At 40.8% G+C, this 18,319-nt stretch overlaps 1 protein-coding gene across 1 annotated transcript in view; it reads left to right on the top strand.

The window, feature by feature from the left end:
- The window catches only part of LOC103389309 (protein turtle homolog A-like), a 30,657-nt gene that overhangs the window by 8,647 nt on the left and 3,691 nt on the right, over positions 1 to 18,319 (top strand). The window contains exons 4-16 of the mRNA XM_025062007.1: positions 6,939 to 7,085; positions 7,355 to 7,503; positions 8,188 to 8,299; positions 8,662 to 8,803; positions 9,665 to 9,810; positions 10,072 to 10,214; positions 11,417 to 11,557; positions 12,335 to 12,451; positions 12,524 to 12,674; positions 12,824 to 12,935; positions 15,402 to 15,616; positions 15,717 to 15,934; positions 16,504 to 16,591. Of these exons, the coding sequence (XP_024917775.1) occupies positions 6,939 to 7,085; positions 7,355 to 7,503; positions 8,188 to 8,299; positions 8,662 to 8,803; positions 9,665 to 9,810; positions 10,072 to 10,214; positions 11,417 to 11,557; positions 12,335 to 12,451; positions 12,524 to 12,674; positions 12,824 to 12,935; positions 15,402 to 15,616; positions 15,717 to 15,934; positions 16,504 to 16,591 (1,881 nt within the window). The remainder of the gene's footprint in view (positions 1 to 6,938; positions 7,086 to 7,354; positions 7,504 to 8,187; positions 8,300 to 8,661; positions 8,804 to 9,664; positions 9,811 to 10,071; positions 10,215 to 11,416; positions 11,558 to 12,334; positions 12,452 to 12,523; positions 12,675 to 12,823; positions 12,936 to 15,401; positions 15,617 to 15,716; positions 15,935 to 16,503; positions 16,592 to 18,319) is intronic.

Raw genomic sequence — 18,319 nt, 5'->3', positions numbered from 1 at the left:
TTAGATTTTTTTTATTTCAATAACTGAGAGAATAGGTGACCTCACACTATAATTTCATCAAAAGCAGCAGAACCAGGAACATTCTGTCCAGACACATACTGTATGTCTGTAACCATACAGATTATGACCAGAGGTGAAAAAAGTACTAAAGAAAATTGAAGTAAAAGTATATTTAATTTGCCTAAATGCTACCCAAGTAAAATAAAACAAAAAACTTCATTCAGTTACTTTACTTCCTTGATGCAAAAAAGGACGAGTTATACATCTAATCTGCAACTAGTGGCAGAAGTTGAGAATTTTATGATCCATTTGAACGTTTATACCTCAAATTCAAGCCACTAAAGAAGAAGTTTCAACAGCGACAGCTCTGTTGGCCTGGGAAATCATCCAGTGACAGGCTAGAGTCTGTCTCTTAGTCAACATTCAGTGGCTGCATTATCACAGGGGGAAATCAGAACGCACTCGCAATTTTCTTTCAGTTAATGCAGATTGTAACGGGTTGCTTTCCAGTGTAACAAAGTAAAGTACTTGAGTCAAAATGTACTTAAGGTAAAAGTAGAATTACCTATTCCCAAATTTACTTAAAATGTTTCAAATTAATCAAATAAACTACTCAATTACAGTAGTGTGAGTAAATGTAATTGGTTACTCTCCACCTCTGATTATGACAGAAGTCTAACTAATCAGTCTGGCAGAGAATCTAGGGTTCTCTTTTTCAAAGCTCGGTGTCAGTCGGTCTTCCAGTCTCTGACATCCACTCTCTAAAGTGTGACATGAGTGTGGGTCTAATGTGAGTCCAGACTGAGTTGTGAACCTCAGAGTCCAGCCTCAGGGCCAGTAGCAGCAGCAACTTTTCTTCTTCTGAAAGAGCTGAGACTCTCAGGTTTCATCATCATCATCGCTCGTCCTCTTCATCATCATCACGGTCCATTGTGCTGATTCTGCCCTGAGCTCTGAGAACAAAGAGCGTCCGTGGGGAAAGAGAAATCCCTCAGTGGAGCAGGAAAAGCTTTGTGTGGCCTCTGTTCTTCTTTAAAGTCACAAACAATGGGAATAATGTGAACAAAAAAGGCAAGAAAAAGAGAAAAGCTCGTCAGGGAGGTTCAAGATTTTCCTTCTCTTTTACTCGGAGCTGAGCAATAAATGATTCAGTTCATCCACACTTTTGCAGGATGTTTCGGTTTTTGCCGTAAAAACAATAACAACCTGTTTTAAATTCAGTTGTAACTGTGGCAGCGGTGACATTACAGTGTTTTGGTTGTTTTAGTTTTCATCAAATGTACCAGTACCAGGTGAAAATGATCAGGTTTGTATGAGACGAGTGTTTTACTTCTTTTTTTTTTTTTTTTGCCCTGAAGTTTTAATTTTTAACATTTTCCACTTTTAATCATTTCTGGACAAACTTTATATTTATATTAAAATGTATATTTATTAGCCCACAGTTGCTGTGGATTAGCTTTAATTGTTTAGTTTTAAGTGTTTGCTTTTTTACTGCTCTGTTATTAGTTAAGCAAACTTTTTGTTGCGTTTGAATAAATGTTTTTTTTAAAATATTTTTTCTTCACAAAAACCTCTAGATTCTTTTTGCTATTTTTGATTTGATTCTTTTGCCTTACCTTTAGTTTTTTAGGACAACATATATAGATATTTTAACAGGATATTGTTAAAGAACAAATAGAGACAAAATAGTCCTTTTCCTACAATGTTTCCTTCATTTGGTTACATTTGACCTTTAACTACTTAACAATTAAACCTGTTTTAAGTGGTGGCGTGGTGGTTAAGGAAGCGGACTTGGGTACGAAAGGTTTGAGTCCACCAGCTGCCAAGTTAGCACTGAGGTGCTCTGATCATGGCATCGTCCCCACTCACTGATCCCTGGTCCTTAAAGCTGCCCACTGTTCACTTTGGTGGTGGGTTAAAAACAGAGGTCACATTTGCAGAGGTTTGCGTGCCGTAGTGTGCTGTGTCACAATGACAAGGAGTTCACTTTCCTTATTAGGTTTTATTTTTCTATTCTATGGTCATAGCGGACTAGTCATTAGCCATTCTTAAGTTTGTGTTTGTTCTCTCACTATACTTGGATAAAGTATTTACCCTGTCAAACTTTTAGCTTTCTGTCTGATTATATTATCACTCCAGTTTAAAAGTTATTTTTCATTCTCTTACGTCAGTCATCATAAACAGTGTTCAGCAGTTAAGTTATTTTTCATTCTCTTACTGACTGTTACGTCAGTCATCATAAACAGTGTTCAAACTCTCACTCACTGTTTTTAAACTCTATTGCAGCTCCCAAACCTTCACACACCGATAAAAAATGTCAGACTGTTTTTCAGGAAAATGTGTAAAACCTGAAGAACATGACAGCTGGAGCACTGGCATGGGAGAGGAGTTTAAATGATTCCAGCCACTTTATAAAAGTCGTATGAGATACGAAATACGAGAGAGGTTCAACACTGAAGTTGTGGTCATGGCCAAAAAGACCACGCTTTTCTTTTTGTGTTAAAATATATTCATCAGAAACGCCTAATATTTTGAAAACATGAAGAAAAATTTCATCAGAATTCTTTTGTCAACGTTCACTTCGTTCAAAGTTGTCTCGATACTACATTGACATGACACAGCAAAAGTTAATTCTTAACTAATTAATTTGCGACTTGTTACGAGTAATGTATTTCTGTTCATGTTTTACTACTGTTAACTCTTATTATCAAATTTTAGCTGATCTTGGTGTTAAAGTTCCATTTATCTTCACCTTTTCTGGATCAAAGATGATAGTTTCCCTCTCATGAAAGTTACACAGTTAACCGTGTCCAAAACTGGTTCAACAATTTACAATGTCTTTAATCAGATGAAACCCAGTCCAGGTCCAGCTCATCTGGGTTTTTACATCACTCCCATCCACTTCACAAAAGTGTTGGAAGTCCCAGTCTCAGTTTACATCACTTAACAAAAAAGATCAGTTTACAATTGAAGAAAAGTTCATGAGTAAAAAAAACCTACAAAAATGTGACACTACTGAACGTAACATATTTTATTATTCAGTTTTTCCCCCAGTGAATTTATTTTATATCCATTTAACGTCAAGTAAACATGCTGTACAACCAGTTAACAGCAGTTTTCAAATGTTTTACACAGCACAGAGAAACCATCTCATTGTCCTGAGAATAAACACATCCAGGTTTTTTTTGATCACATGCTTCTCCAGTGACAGACAGAAAAGCTTCTGTTCTTCACAAACACAAAAGGCCCTCAGAAAGACCCTTTGTCCACACTGATGCTGATTGGACAGCAGCAAACAGGTGCAGCATGGGAAACTGACGCTGAGACGCTGGTGTTGATTTCACCTCCTTAGGCCATCAACGCTCTCAGGTGTCTGGCTTACAGTTTGGTTCCAGGAACAAAAGAAGAGTAAGAAGAAGTTTGAAAAACAACAACAGCAGCAACTTTGTCCTGACACAGTATTTCAGCAATGAACTGTAGTATTTTAAACCACCTACTCTCCCCATACCAAAGTCCAGTGATTTTAGCTCAGACCAAAGTCCATAGAGAACATCAGTGATTTTAGCTCACAGACCAAAGTCCATAGAGAACATCAGTGATTTTAGCTCACAGACCAAAGTCCATAGAGAAAATCGGTGAATTTAGCTCCCAGACCAAAGTCCATAGAGAAAATCAGTGATCTTAGCTCAGACCAAAGTCCATAGAGAACATCAGTGATTTTAGCTCACAGACCAAAGTCCATAGAGAACATCAGTGATTTTAGCTCACAGACCAAAGCCCATAGAGAAAATCAGTGATTTTAGCTAAGACCAAAGTCCATAGAGAACATCAGTGATTTTAGCTCACAGACCAAAGACCATAGAGAAAATCAGTGATTTTAGCTCACAGACCAAAGACCATAGAGAAAATCAGTGATTTTAGTTCACAGACCAAAGACCATAGAGAAAATCAGTGATCTTAGCTCAGACCAAAGTCCATAGAGAACATCAGTGATTTTAGCTCACAGACCAAAGTCCATAGAGAAAATCAGTGATTTTAGCTCAAAGACCAAAGCGAAAGTGATTCAGATTTCTTTAACATGTATCATATTTATCTATTTTTCAGTCTGTTAGAAATTATAACATCTAGTGACAGGAATCTAAATTGCATTCCTCACTCTATGCCTGCTTTATTTGTTGACACTGCAGTAGAAACTTGGTGAAACTAGATGTTGATTTTCCTAAAACTGAACACCTTTGTAACTTTCCTCTCTTTGTTGTTGATGGCTTCAAAGGCACTTGATTGTAAAGTGTCGTCTACCAAACGGGGTCAACTCCTCTATAGAAAACATACAGTTCACATCTAATAAAAATCTGACAGTTGATGAAAAGAAAACACTGAAGCTGGCAGACTTCGATTACCTCTGGTTTATTCACAATAAAGAAAAAAAAAACTCACCACAGAAATTGATTTTCCTTCTTTTAATATGAATCTGTAGCGTTTCCGGATATGAACCTCAGCTCTCCGGAGAATATTCTGCTGATATTTACTTTTACAGGACTGCAGCTCTGAGTCATTTTGGTTCCTTTACCTCCTCAGGCGTATGAAAGTAAATCTGATCTTTTTTAGTCTATTACTGTACAGTCTGGTCTAGTCTGGTCCGGTCTGTCCTTGTTGTAGTCCCAGTCCTGGTCCTATCTCGTCTAAATTACGTTCTTTGATCTAAGTTGATCCTAAAAAAAGACCTAGACTAAATACATTGATTTCATAGTGTAATATATCATACATATACTTATGTAGCCCAATATATCTACAGAATAGTTCCACCTTCCAGGATCCCAGAATGTTTCTGCAGCTCTACCTTTCTATGGGAATGTTGAGTCACATCAGATGTCCTCTGGACTTTGTGTAAAAACACTGCAAATTCCCCATTGTTGCGCAATAAAAGACAATTAGACCTAATGACCTAATGATGTAATATATCATCAAATCTTAACCTGACTTCAGGATGATACTTCCCCTCTGGATCAGAGTGGGAACATCCTCAGGAATGTGACGGTCAGAGAATCAGGGTGAAGCCCTCTCAGCCCCACAGGTGTCAGCAGCAGCAGCAGCAGCAGCATTAAACACATCAGTAATTCAGGTTTCACTCAGAGAAAAGCCGCAGATACAGTTTCATTCCTAATTACTCTGGTTGACGGTGTGAAATATCAGTCCTTGGTTGCGGCCTTAACTAAGACTGGAGGTTGACTCGGTGCTGTGACCAACAGCAGCAGCTGTGAATTAACACCATGTGACAACAATCGATCTGTAGATAATAAAACACCAACATGTTGGTGACTGTGATGAAAAGCCACTGTTCACTGTATCAAACGGGTGAACTGACAGTGTCAAACACTGGGTCAGGATTAAGGTCAGGGTCAGAGTCACTAGTCTGATAGGGTGTTTGTTTGACTGTTTAACAGACGTGTCCTCCACACGGGTCTGAACCACAGCAGTGTGTCCACAGTGGTAGAAGGGAAACAGTGAAACACTGAGCTGCTGCAGCCTGAGTGGATGTGTGACACTGAGCTGCTGTGAGGCTGAGGCTCAGAGGGAAAGTCCAAGAAAAACAGGAAGTCAGTGTGAAGCCTGGGTGGACAGAGGACACACACACACACACACAAACCTTTTGTTTGCTTTTCCACAAAAATCAGGGGGTGGGACCAAACTCAGTGGGATGAAAGAGCAGGTCACAGTCTGACATTTGACCTTTGACCCTTTGCGTGAAAGGATTTATATTTGTACTTTTAATTTCACACTGACGAGAGGAACAGAACCAGAATAGAACAGAGTAGAAGAGACTAGAAAAATAGAAAAGAACGGTTAAGAACGGGAGCCTAGAACAGGACTGAGAGACTAGAACTGACTGGATAAAACCGACTAGAGCAGAAAAGAATAGAGGAGACTAGAACTGACTTGGGCAGAACTGACTAGAAGTGACTGGAGCAGAATAGACTAGAATTGACAAAAAATGGACTTGGGCAGAAGAAACTCAAACAGACACGGACAGCAAAGAATAGACTAGAACAGACCGAGACAGACTGGAATTGACTAGGGCAAAACAGACCAGAGTGGAATGTCTGTTGTCTATTAATTAAGTTTAGTCTCCAACTGATGAGGTTGATGAGGTCAACATCTCTCTCTCTCTCTTCTTTCAGTGCTCTAAGTGTCTCCTATTCATTCGGCCTTGTCTTGTTATTAAGGCCTTGTATTCTATTGTTTACTGGGAATAGCAGTGGCAGTGGCATTGGAGGAAATAAGAGATTTTTCTGAAAGGAAAAAAATAATGTGAACTGAAAATAAAAATGTGGAGGTCGCTTAGACAGGGAGCTGAAACCTGGCAACAGGAGTGTGTGCGTGTGTTTGTGTGTGTCTGTGTGTCCGTTCTTGTTCTAATGACTCAGAACTTTGTTCCGGTCACAGTCAGGACTAACACGTCTGAGCTGGTAATATCAACATATCTATTTCAGTAAAGAAACCCCAGACCAGTGGGGTGGGGCCCAAGAGTACACTGCTGCTGTAATTCATGAACGATAAACAAGCCTCCAGTCATTAGGTGGCAGCAGTGTTCAAAATAATACTGTGTAAGTAGAAGAAGTATACAGGCGCACCAGTGAGCTGAAGGAGGTTTAAGGCTTTTTTATTATCTTCTGTTTAGACAGTATGGTCAAGGAAAGTAAATAGAAATGCTGTGCACTGTTTCAGTTGTTCTGAAAACTAATGATTTTTAGTTAAACTTTCAAGATCCGAGGTCCAAAAAGTCCACACGTCCCTGAACTGCAGCTTGACTGCTGACAGGTCTGAGTCCTGGAGTCCATGGAGAACCTCAGGTGGAACATCTCCCTGTGGTTCTGCCACCAGGATGTCTGATGCCTCACTTCCTCCTCCTCTCAGCCTCTCTCACTCTGTGTCCTCAGGGCGAGCCTCCCTGCGTGACGTCACCTCCCTGAGTCTGGACGACCTTCGGGTGGAGGATCAGGGTTGGTACGAGTGTCGGATCCTGGTTCTGGACCGGCCCACAGAGGAGCTGAAGAACAGCAGCTGGACTCTGCTGTCTGTCACCGGTCAGATTTAAAACTCTTTGATAGACTGCACTGATTCACAGATAAGTGACTATAGTTGATGCTACACATTCAGGATTGGAGACTAATTTAATTCAATTTAATTTAATTTTAACATAGAAAAAAATCACATGATCAAACATTTATCATTGACTCCTTTATCAATGTCGACATCAGGTCCCATCACAAGCTCTCTAGCTTCACACATCACTTCCTGTTCATAGAGCAGAACCTCTCAGTTAACTAAAATCTGTTCGTAAATCTGTTTGTAGCCCCGCCCACCTTCAAGGAAGCCCCGCCCTCTGTTGTAGAGGTTCTAGTTGGAGCTGATGTCAGTCTCTCCTGTGCTGTCATTGGAAATCCCACCCCCATTATCACCTGGTTAAAGGATGGTAGTTTGATTCCCAGGGAAGACTATCAGGTACCTTCTCATCTGTATTTGCTAAATAATATATATACAGTGTATATATATATATATACACAGTATATATATATATATATATATACTGTATATAAGTATATACTGTGCTGACATAACCCTTGTCCTGTGCTAAAGTTAACTTCTGTATCTTTTAGCCAACTTTTTTTCAGATATCATCATTAGCTAACTTTAAGCTACAACTTTCAGCCTTTTAATTATTTTTTTAAAACTAGAGGATGTGTTTTATTAATATAATTTTAATATATAATAATTTCGTGCCAGCTTCTCATTATCATACCATCAGGGTAACTCGGGCTAACCTCTGTATTGACTTAATACTTATTGTAGTCATTCCTGAGCCAAGTTCAGCTTTCTTCTCGGATCAGTTTTTTTTTCCTAAATATTTTTAAACCTCTAACCTTAAATCATCGGTTCTATCCAAGTGCCGTTATTGTGATCAACATTATCTTAAGTAACAAACAGCTGACTCACATAATCAGGGTAGGAGTCACATTCCCTTCAGCATAGCAAGAGGAAACCCACATTGGTATGTGTACCACAGTTTGAGAACCACTGTCTTAGATAACTTCAGGATGTTCACTCTGTCACTTTATCAGCCGGGTGTTTTCTGCAATTCTTTTCACGTCTTGCCTTTTCCTTTATTCATCACTTATTCACCAGCAGGGCGGCAGTCTATCTCTGCAGGCAGTGAGTGTCAGGTCAGTGGGACAGTACACCTGCCATGCCTCGAACGTGGAGGGAAATGTCAGTCATGTGACCGCAGTCAAAGTCAAAGGTAAGTTATTGTCTGGTTGTCTGTGTGTGTGTGTGTGTGTGTGTAGATGTGACTGTTTGACAGCTCCAGTCATTTCTGCCTCTTGCATCATGTAACAGAAAGAGAAACTCAGACTATTTATTTTAGAAGAAAACACTAACATGGCGGGGGTTAAAAGGTCAACAGGGTCTGATGGAGAAAGTGTGTAAAATAAGAGTCAGGTAGATTAGGTTAGATTACCTTAGATTAGCTCAGGTGAGATTAGATTAGGACTCAAAAAGCTTTTTAGATTCTTGTCAAATTTAGGTTTGTTTAACAACAGAAATGAATTCATTAGAAACAATTGATTTTTTTTTTTTTTTTTTTACTGTTGTTCTGTCCAGGTCCACCTGTCATTGTTGTCCCTCCTAAAAGCACCTCCCGCAACATGTCCCAGGATGCACTGCTGCGATGCCAGGCAGTGGCCGACCCCCCCAACATGACCTACGTTTGGCAGAAAGACGGGGAAAATGTTCATCACATCGAGTAAGTCTCTCTGAGCTGAGCCGTGATTGGCTGCAGAGCAGAGACTCAGGTCTGTGCCTTAAAGATGATGGCAGAGGTCAAAGGTCAGAGGCCAGAGTCAGAAAAGGTTATTTTCCTCCTGCAGATTGAGAAGTATGTGAAAGAAGTGGTGTAAGGAGGAGTGTGCTAGGAGGGGAGGGAGGGAGGAGAGGAGGTAGGCGGGGTTAAGTGCAAAGAAGAGGAGAGAGGAGAGGAGTGGTGTGGTGAAGAGAGGTGATTAAAGGGGATAAGAGAAGAGATGATGGGAGGAGATGATGTGTGCTAGAGATATGGTGCCCTCTGCTGTTGTTTTCCCCTCAGCTGAGGAAGATGATGTTGATGATGATGAAGAGGATGAAGATCTTCTCTCAGTCCAGGATCACAGTCTTTAGTTCTGATGTGTAGCTGAAACCTTTGACTGGATCATTAAAACTTCAGTCAGTGACACTGAAGAACAGTTCCTCTGAACACAGTGAAGCCGTACTTTACACCTGATCTTTCTGTACTACTCTCATGTTAATGGGAAGTTTAAAAGGCTTAAACTTTTTCTTTGATTCTTTTCTCCGGAGAGTCCAGAATCTGTAACAGTCACTTTTTAGGAACAAGAACTTTTTCCTCTAACTGCAGAGTTCTGAGCTTTTATTTCTTTGAAAGAGATTTAAATAAATGAACATCAGATCAGAGGTGAATACTGCTGTTCCTCCTCCCGCTGCTCCCTCTCCTCTTGTTCCTCCTCCTGCTGCTTCTTCACCTCTTTCAGTTGACAACCCCCCCCACCCCTCTCCTTCTTTGCCCAAACACCACTCCTTCGTTTTTAAAATTCTTCTCCTATGTTTTTTTTAGTTCTTTAATGAGGAGGGTGAAGATTATGGTGGATGGAACGCTGCTCATCTCCAATCTGCTCCCTGAGGATTCTGGGAACTACACCTGTATGCCCAGCAATGGGCTGCTGACTCCGCCCACTGCCTCCGCCTACCTGACTGTGATGCGTACGTCTGAGTGCAGTTTTGACTTCTCCATCTTCTCTGTTTTTCTTTTCGGCTTCAACTGTTGACTCTTATCACCGTTTTCAACATCAGGTTTATTATTTCACCTGGGGAGTGAGGCTGTGGGGGGTTTTGTTTACCACACTTGCTGTAGATGTTTTATTGATGAACTTCAAAAAATAAATTCACTTTTGGTTTTAAGCCCCACTCCAGGGAACTGTCTTATAATATTTTATTATATTGTTATCGTGTTCTTTCCCTCAGATCCAGCTCTGGCTCTTCTGATGCCTCAGGAAACATTTCTGCCCACGGGTCTGAGCGGCGTCGTGTCCTGTCCAACAGCAGCTCTGCCTCCACTGACGGATGTCCACTGGACTAAAGACGGGCAACTTCTGGACCTGCAAATGGTAACGTTTCAACAAAAACACACCAATCCTAAAGATTTAACTAAATTTAACAGAAATGAAGCAAATCTCCTACAGCTAAAAAAAATACTGAATTTATGTTAAAAATAATTCATCATTTTTCTTTTCACTTTCTGAAAATAGAGACAACAACCAAACAAAAAAAGAAACATTTTTCCCAGGATATTTGAGATAATAAATGTTAAATCTGCAGTTTAAACTCCAGGGGTGTTTCTGACCCTTGACCCAGTGGCAGTAATGACACTCATGAACTCAAGTTTTAGATCTGAAAACACTTCTTACTCACTAGATCAGTGGTTCTCAACCTCTGGTACAAAGACAAGAGATGGATTTCTTGTTGAAGAAGTTCTGGCCCAGTTGACAGGAACAGATTGATATAAAAAAACACCAACACATGTGAATCATGGAACAGGCTGGAAGGTGTGTTTAGCTCCACCTGCAGGCCAGAGCTACATGTGAAGAAAACTGCAGACTGCACCTTTACTGTAGATGGTAGATATTTTTCAGCTTCACCACTAAAAGCCTCTGAATCACACCCTCATGAGCTCTGCTCTGCTCCTTCATCTTCTCCTCCTCCTCGTCCTGTCACCTTGTGTGAGGACTGACAGCAACATTCATCAGTGGGCGGAGTCAAATCCTCCTCAGTCCCCTGTGTGATTTTGAACTGATCACAGGTTCATTATGATTCAGAAGGAATCAGATTTCCACAGCACTTTCTGTTTGTCTGACGTATTTTCCACCGGAGCCACAGCCATCAGGGCTGGTGCTGATGATGAAGGTGATGAAGACAGCGGAGCTCTGCAGGACAGCAGTGTCAGAGTCCAACTGTTAGCCTGTCACTTCTTCACACTCACTCTCCTGCAACAACGTCATGGATCTCGCTCTGCTCCCACATGAAAATTGCACTTCTTTCCCTGGAGACTCAGAGTTTTCAAATGGGGCAGGAAAAATGAAAATGTGTCAGGAAATAAACCTAAATTCACTAATATGTATTTGAATGTGACCAAAAAACAAGTAATGCTAAAACACTTAGCTGGCAAAGATTTTTATTAACCTTAGAAAAAAAGAATGATTTACAAAAAAAAAAAAAAAAAACAACAACAAAAAATATTAAAAGGATGTATAACATTTAACCCAAAAGTAGCTAATGGTTCGCCTGGAATTACAGAAGGTCTTGTGTTCAGTTCCCAGGCTGGAGTCTGAGAACGAACGGTTCTCTGTTCATGGCCACAGTGAATGATGACGCAGCAGGAGTTTACAGCTGTACTCCCTACAACAGCTACGGAACCATGGGTCCATCTGAGTCCACTCAGGTGATCCTGCAGGTCAGTCCAGACACAGAACCTTCTACTATAAAATGTATAATAAATGTAAACAGGTATAAATGTTCTAATGTAAGAACGTTTGAATGTTTTTTCTATCACGGAAACCCAAAATCTAAGCTAACGGTACCCCAACGCTAATGCTAACACTGTGGCTGGTGGTTGTACATGGTGGAACTTCCATCTCACGTTAATGTCCTGATCAGATTCACTTTAACAATCTAACTGGTCAAACTGTGTCTCCTTCCTTATATGGTAATATCGTCTTAGAGTTTAGAGTCGGGGCTAATTGTCAGCAGATAAAGTGATGACTATGGGAGCTGATCCGACGTCATGTGACTGCCTTGGCCACAAAGGAAATATTGTCACATTGTTTCAACTTGATGAGATCTTTCCACTCGTAAATCTGATGAACTGAGTCGTGAACTCTAAGAGACTTGATATTCTTTAAGTTCTTTCTTCACAGCAGCTTCTGTCAAATATAAAAAAAACCTTTTTTTAAACATTTGTTTATTGACATTTTATTGACCTTTTAAAACCACTTTGTTGTGGGTCTAAGTTCAGGCGCACAATAAAAACAACAACAACAGCAGCAGCAGCAGCAGCAATAGCAGCAGCAGTGAATCAGTTCAGGAGTTAATTGTCTTGTTAATCCCTTTTTGTGATTAATATAATCTTCACTTAATCCCATCCAAACTCCTGGCTGCAGTTTCTAAAATCTCTGTCAGTTTAATTAAGGTAAAAAAAAAGTTTTTATTTATTTATTTCTAATGTCCACAGGATCCTCCGTCACTCACCATAGCTCCGCAGAAACAGTACCAACAAGAGGCTGGGACCACGCTGCTGATTCCCTGTCAGGGAACCGATGATGCGTTCACTCACATCTCCTGGAAAAAAGTAAAGAAAAGTTTAGCCTCAATAATTTGACGTCTTTGTCAAAAGGATTTAACAAACTCTCTCATCTCCCAGGTGGATACAACTCGTCGTATCACATTCTCTATGGAACCAAATGGTTCTCTACTGCTGCAGCCTCTTGCGAAGGACCACCAGGGGGCGTGGGAATGCAGTGTTGAAAACCGCGTTGCTTCAGTGAAGGCCACAACCAACGTTTTTGTCCTGGGTGAGAACAAACTGGATAAAAATCCTTTAGCTTGCAAACAAGCTAAAGGTTAGCTTGTTAGTTGTTAAACCAAGTTGATGTAAAATGGGCCTAAAGGAGAATGTTTAGGAAGAAGGTTAGCTGAAATCATGTTCTGCTCTGTGTTCCAGGAACCAGTCCTCATCCAGTCTCTTCTCTGTCTGTCTCTGTGGGACAGAAGCTCGTCAACGTGTCCTGGGAACCAGGTTTTGACGGAGGATCATCTCAGACCTTCTCCGTCTGGTGGGTGAAATTTCAATTCGTTTTTTTTTTTATCAATTCTGACTGTTTTTGTCCGACTTCAGACATTTCTACAATTTGAGCATTTTTTGCCTAACTTATTCCTGCTAGTTTGACATTTGTTTTACTGCCTTCTTGTTGTTTTACTTTTTAAATGTTGATTTTATACATATAATGTTCTAAGTTGAACTTTGGTACATGGCTGACCTTTAATATATAAGTCTACAATTAGCCTTTTGGTCTCACTTTAAGCCGTTTTCACTGTTTTACCATAGTGTCTTTTACTAACTTCTAGCAACTAACTTTCCAACCTTCAGTTATTAAAAGTTACTTTTTGAGTGAAATGATAGCTTTTTTATCCTTTTGACTATTATGTACTTCATACTTTTGAAGTACTTTATTCTTAAACAGTGACTTTTTTGTACTTTTTTATGATTACTTTTGTCGATCTCTGGGCCTTTTCAAAAGATGTTGAAGGTTTTGTTAGCAAGCCCATTGCTCCGTCTGAAGCTGAAGAGTCTCCTTTCACACAGCCTGTGTGTTGTAGTTAAAATGCAGGAGTTGGTTTGTTTTGTGAATGCTTAACTTCAGCAGTTGACTGGTCTAATAGAAAAACATCTCTGGATTATTGTTGTCATTTAGGCTTTGTTTTGAGAAAGTGAGAGAGAGGAAGAGAGGGGGGAGAGAGGGGGGGGAAACCCTCCTTTGTCGGTGCACTTCATCAACTTTGTGTGTGATGAATGTGAGAAAGGTACATTTGAATTTTTGAAATACAGTGTCGTCACTGAGAACCAATACCTCATTAAATGACTGTAGCTGTTGGAATTAACAGATCGACTGAATGACCAACCAACCGACTAACTGACCAGCTGATTGACTGACTAGGTCTCAGAGACCAATTTCAACCTGTTTTTATTTCATTTATTCTTTATTTAATGGTTACGTAGGGCATTTATTTTGTTATTTTTATTCAAATTGAACACGTAGCTGATTCGTGTCCAAGCTGTGACACGAACAAATTCAGTGCAGCAACTATTCAAGCTGTGGCCCGAGGCCCAAACACGAACAAATTCAGTGCAGCAACTATTGATTAACCTAAGTTATGACCCGACATGTTTATGTCTTGCTTATTTTAGCTAACTTTGAGATTGTTTTTTTTTTTACCTGGGGTTATCTTTTGGCAGTACTCTCTTCTTAAAGTCAAACTTTTGTCTGTATCCTCCCACTGCTGCCACCTGTGGTCATCAACATTTAAATGTGAGAAAAAATAAAGTGAGTGTACTTTAAAGTTGTCTCTGGGGAGTTAGGAATACTTCAGTGCTGCGTCTCTGCTGGAGAACCTCCAGCTAATGATGAGGAAAATGAATGATTCATGAAACTGACTTCTCTGTCATGTTCCATAGAAAAACCAGACTCTCAAAATTCTCTGCCGCTCGTTTCTTCTGTTTGGCTGCGTCTCTGCAGGCTGGAGAAGATTCCTCTCACTTTGTTCTGACAGATGCAGCCTCTCTGCTCACTTTTGGTCGTGTTTATGGTCAACTCTAACCTTCTGTGGATGAGAATGCGCTGAAATTTGATGGAAGGAGCTATCCCTTAATGCTGCAGCTAATAAAACTAGACAAAGGTTAAATCAAGTTTACCCTGAAACCATGAGTTGAATGATTTATAAAAATAAGATCTATGGAGTTTGTCTTGTTTTACTTTTCTTGAAGTAACCTGTGGAACATCACCGTACTGTGATACCCCCACCATGTCTACATACACCTTTTACAGACATTTACACTCAAGCACAGACACACAAACAAACTGAACATTAAAGATCTTTTTGACATCTTCAACAAAATGAGGTAACTCTAGTACTTAGAGTTACTCTGATTACTAGAGTAATCCTCCTTTCTCAGCGTAGCAGGAACAGATCAATCCCTTTGTTCTCATCTCAGTTCGATAGTTTACACGTTGTCTTCACCCACTGTGGTGTTACCACAACAGTAACACAACATGTGTGAAGTGCTAATGGCGTTTTTGTCCAGTTCCATTGACATCTGCTGCGCTTCACACTTTGAAATCTCCTGGTGTAGATGTTCTACATGGTCCGAAGTTTGTTTTTCAGTAAAATAACCACCCTCAGCCTTATTCAAGGTTCCACAGTGAAAATAAATAGAAACAGTCTTGGAATAAATTTTCAATAACCATAGTTGTGGTAAAAAACTGGTCAAACTAGTCAAAACATTACCACACGGTACATTGACAGAAACTTTGTGAAAGAACTAAAGGGAAGAAGACTCTGATTCAGAGTGAGCTCAGAGAGTGTAAAGGTCGTGTCAAAGTGATGACAAATTCATACAAAATATAACAAGTTAGCTAAACAGAGCTAATTAAAGGATAATGAAAGGTCAGAGGTGAGCATTGAAGAACTGTCTGTCTGTGTGTCTGTCTGTGTGTCTGTCTGTCTGTCTGTCTGTCTGTCAGGGTGAAGAAGGTTTCAGGAGGTGCTGGTGCTGACAGTGGTCCAGATGAAGGTGAAGGTCAGCCTGGATGGTTTTCTGTTCCTGTCCCCTTGTCCTCTGGGTCCAGTGTGCAGGTGACAGACCTGTGTCCAGCCACAGAATATCAGATCAGTGTCATGTCCCACAACAGACTGGGAACTGGACCCTTCAGTCAGGTCATCACCGTCAGAACCCTGGGTCTGTAGCATGTGGCTAAACCTAAAAATATCTCATATGTTTTGGTGTTTTCTTTTTCAAACTAAGTTCCTCTCTCTGCCAACCTCTCTCTCTGGCCCAGATCCCGCAGCCAGCAGAGGAAAACCCAGTCCACCCAGGTCTCTTTCGGCCGACCTGACCTCACGGGGTGTTCTTCTGAAGTGGCCCCTCCCTGCACCTGAGGATCCTCCAATCACAGGCTTTGTCCTTCAGTCCTGCTGTCAGGAGGGACAGTGGTCCAACTTGGTGGACAACATCAGCGCTAATGTCACGGAGCTGCTGGTTCCTGGTCTACAGAAGGTAACAGACCAGAGACTGCAGTGTGAGACCATTCTGTCAGAACACCTCAGGACACACTGTCTTTCACAGCACTTCTTCTAATCAACACTCCTGGAGGAATAAAGACAAGTTTGAGCTAAAATGTTGAAGAACTAATCATTAGTTTTACTTCAGATAAAAAGCTAACATTTAGCAAAACAGAGAGCTAAAGGTTAGCTGCTTGTCACCAATATTAGCTGAAAATGTAACACTGTAGCCCTAAGGTTAGCCAACGAGATGGGCGTTGGAAGTCAAATGCCAGTAGTTAGCCATAACAAAAGGAGAAAAAGATTTCATTACAAAACAGTCCTGGAAAAGATTCCAAACCCTGGAACATGAGTTTCTTGTCCTGGAGGCTGCAGGGTGTGTTTATGACACGGCAGCTGTCACTGCTGCCTGTGTATGTGTGTATAAGGCTGTGTGTGTGTGTGTGTGTGTGTGTGTGTGTGTTCATACACAAACCTGGTGGAATTCAAATCATCTTCATTAGCATTTCAGACACAGTGTAGTTTTTATCCTCTGTCCCCCTGTGTGTGTGTGTGTGTGTGTAGGACAGTGTGTACGAGCTGCGGCTGCTGTCTCGCGGTGCTGAGGATCTGCTGAGTGAGCCCGGTCCATCAGTCAATGTCTCCACTGCAGGTGTGTGTCTCTGTTTCTCACCTTTAACTCAACAAACAGTCATTTTAACTTTTTGATTTTTCAATCTTCACCCGCTCCTCTGCCTCTGCCTCTCTCTCACTCTTCACTGCAGCTGATTGATAGATTGGCTTTCTAAGATGTGTGGATATGCAGTTTGATCAGATATAGGATAAGACAATGCTGTTTACATTGGTATTATTAATGTCTTAAAAGGCGGTTCACAGAAGTTCACACTTTCTCTTTTCTCCCTTCATCTCAGACTTCAGTGCTGACAGATTTAAATCTGCTCTCAGTGGCCTGCAATTATTGAACACATTCAGTTGATAATCTGATGCGGTTTAAGATAATCTGCTTCAATACGGCCTGTGAATACACCAACCTACCAAAGTTTGACCTGTAGAGGGCGCTGTGTGCTAGTTATTACTTACATCTGGCCTTAATTGGCTATGAATGGAAGTTATGTTAAAACTATTATAGAAATACATAACGGTTACATATGTCTGGCAACAACAGTTTTTCATCCTCCCCCACCTCTCCACCTGCCCCGCCCACACACCCCTCACACTGAGCTACAACAGGGCAAACCAAGGTAAGATGAAGGCCAACGCACAGTAGTGTTAGAGACGTCAGATGATGAAAAAGAAAACCTGCGGCTCAGTCAATCTGGTGTTGGTTAAAAGCCTCCCAACAGGGTTTTGAACGTCTGGAAGGGGCTCCAGGTCTTTTCTATTGAATCACTTGAAAGAAGAATTTTACATTTGTAATGACAAGATGAAATCAAATCCAGCTCAGCCTTCTACACCAGTCTGTAGAGCTGTGTTTTTCTACCATGGGGTCCTGACCACACTTGGGGTTGCCTGGAATTCAAATGAGGTCGCCTGAAATGTCTAGAAATTGATACATTTCTGATACAATTATTTTTTTAGCTTATTTTTATTCTTTTAAAAATTATAGTTTGAAACACCCACACACCATCTTCACTTTCATGAATATATCAGGTTCAAATGAAATGCAAAAAATATCTGTGCTGGTCCAGCTTGACTGACAGCTGTGATCATGTGACTAAAAAAAATGTCCGTCTCTGGGGTCGTCTGAAATCTGGATATCAAAATGGGGTCATAGGGAAAAAAAAATGGGTTGGGAACCAGTGGTTTAGAGGCAGAGAAACGTCAAGAACAACACAGGTCTACAGGGTAGCATGTGGCTAACACATACAGAGCTAACACGCAAGATGTTTCAATAACATGCTACCTGTAAGTGTCGTTAGTGCTTTTTATTTTGATGTCCAGTGGACAGATGAAAAGGTTTCCTTACTTAGCACCACCTACAGGCCAGGGGAGGGGAATAACATGTTCAATGATGACCAAAATCAAAACCAGAATAATGGAACAAAAATGCTGACTGCACTTTTAAGAGCTTAAACATTCCATCACCACGAACCCCCTTCCCATCCCCCCCTTGGTGGAGCCCTAATGGTGTCACGCTTATATATAAGTTAAATAAATATGTTTTATATACATACTCTACTTTCATGCTCCCTTTTCCTCCCCCTGTTTTCCCTTCTTTTTCATTGGCCCTCCTATACCTGGCGTCCCAGCATTCCCAGTGTTCCCAGTGTGGGAGCAGCAGAATGAGAACAGGACTCCAGGGAGAGGCTGCTGTCCATTAGAGAGCAGGCTGACTGATGGGAGCGGAACCCTGCCTCCGTTCTGTCAGGGAACACGTTCT

This window comes from Cynoglossus semilaevis, chromosome 14 (assembly GCF_000523025.1).
Source record: "Cynoglossus semilaevis isolate Cse_v1.0 chromosome 14, Cse_v1.0, whole genome shotgun sequence".
NCBI lineage: Eukaryota > Metazoa > Chordata > Actinopteri > Pleuronectiformes > Cynoglossidae > Cynoglossus > Cynoglossus semilaevis.
Note: the sequence above shows the minus strand (reverse complement) of the source record. Positions and strands in the feature narration are given on the sequence as shown.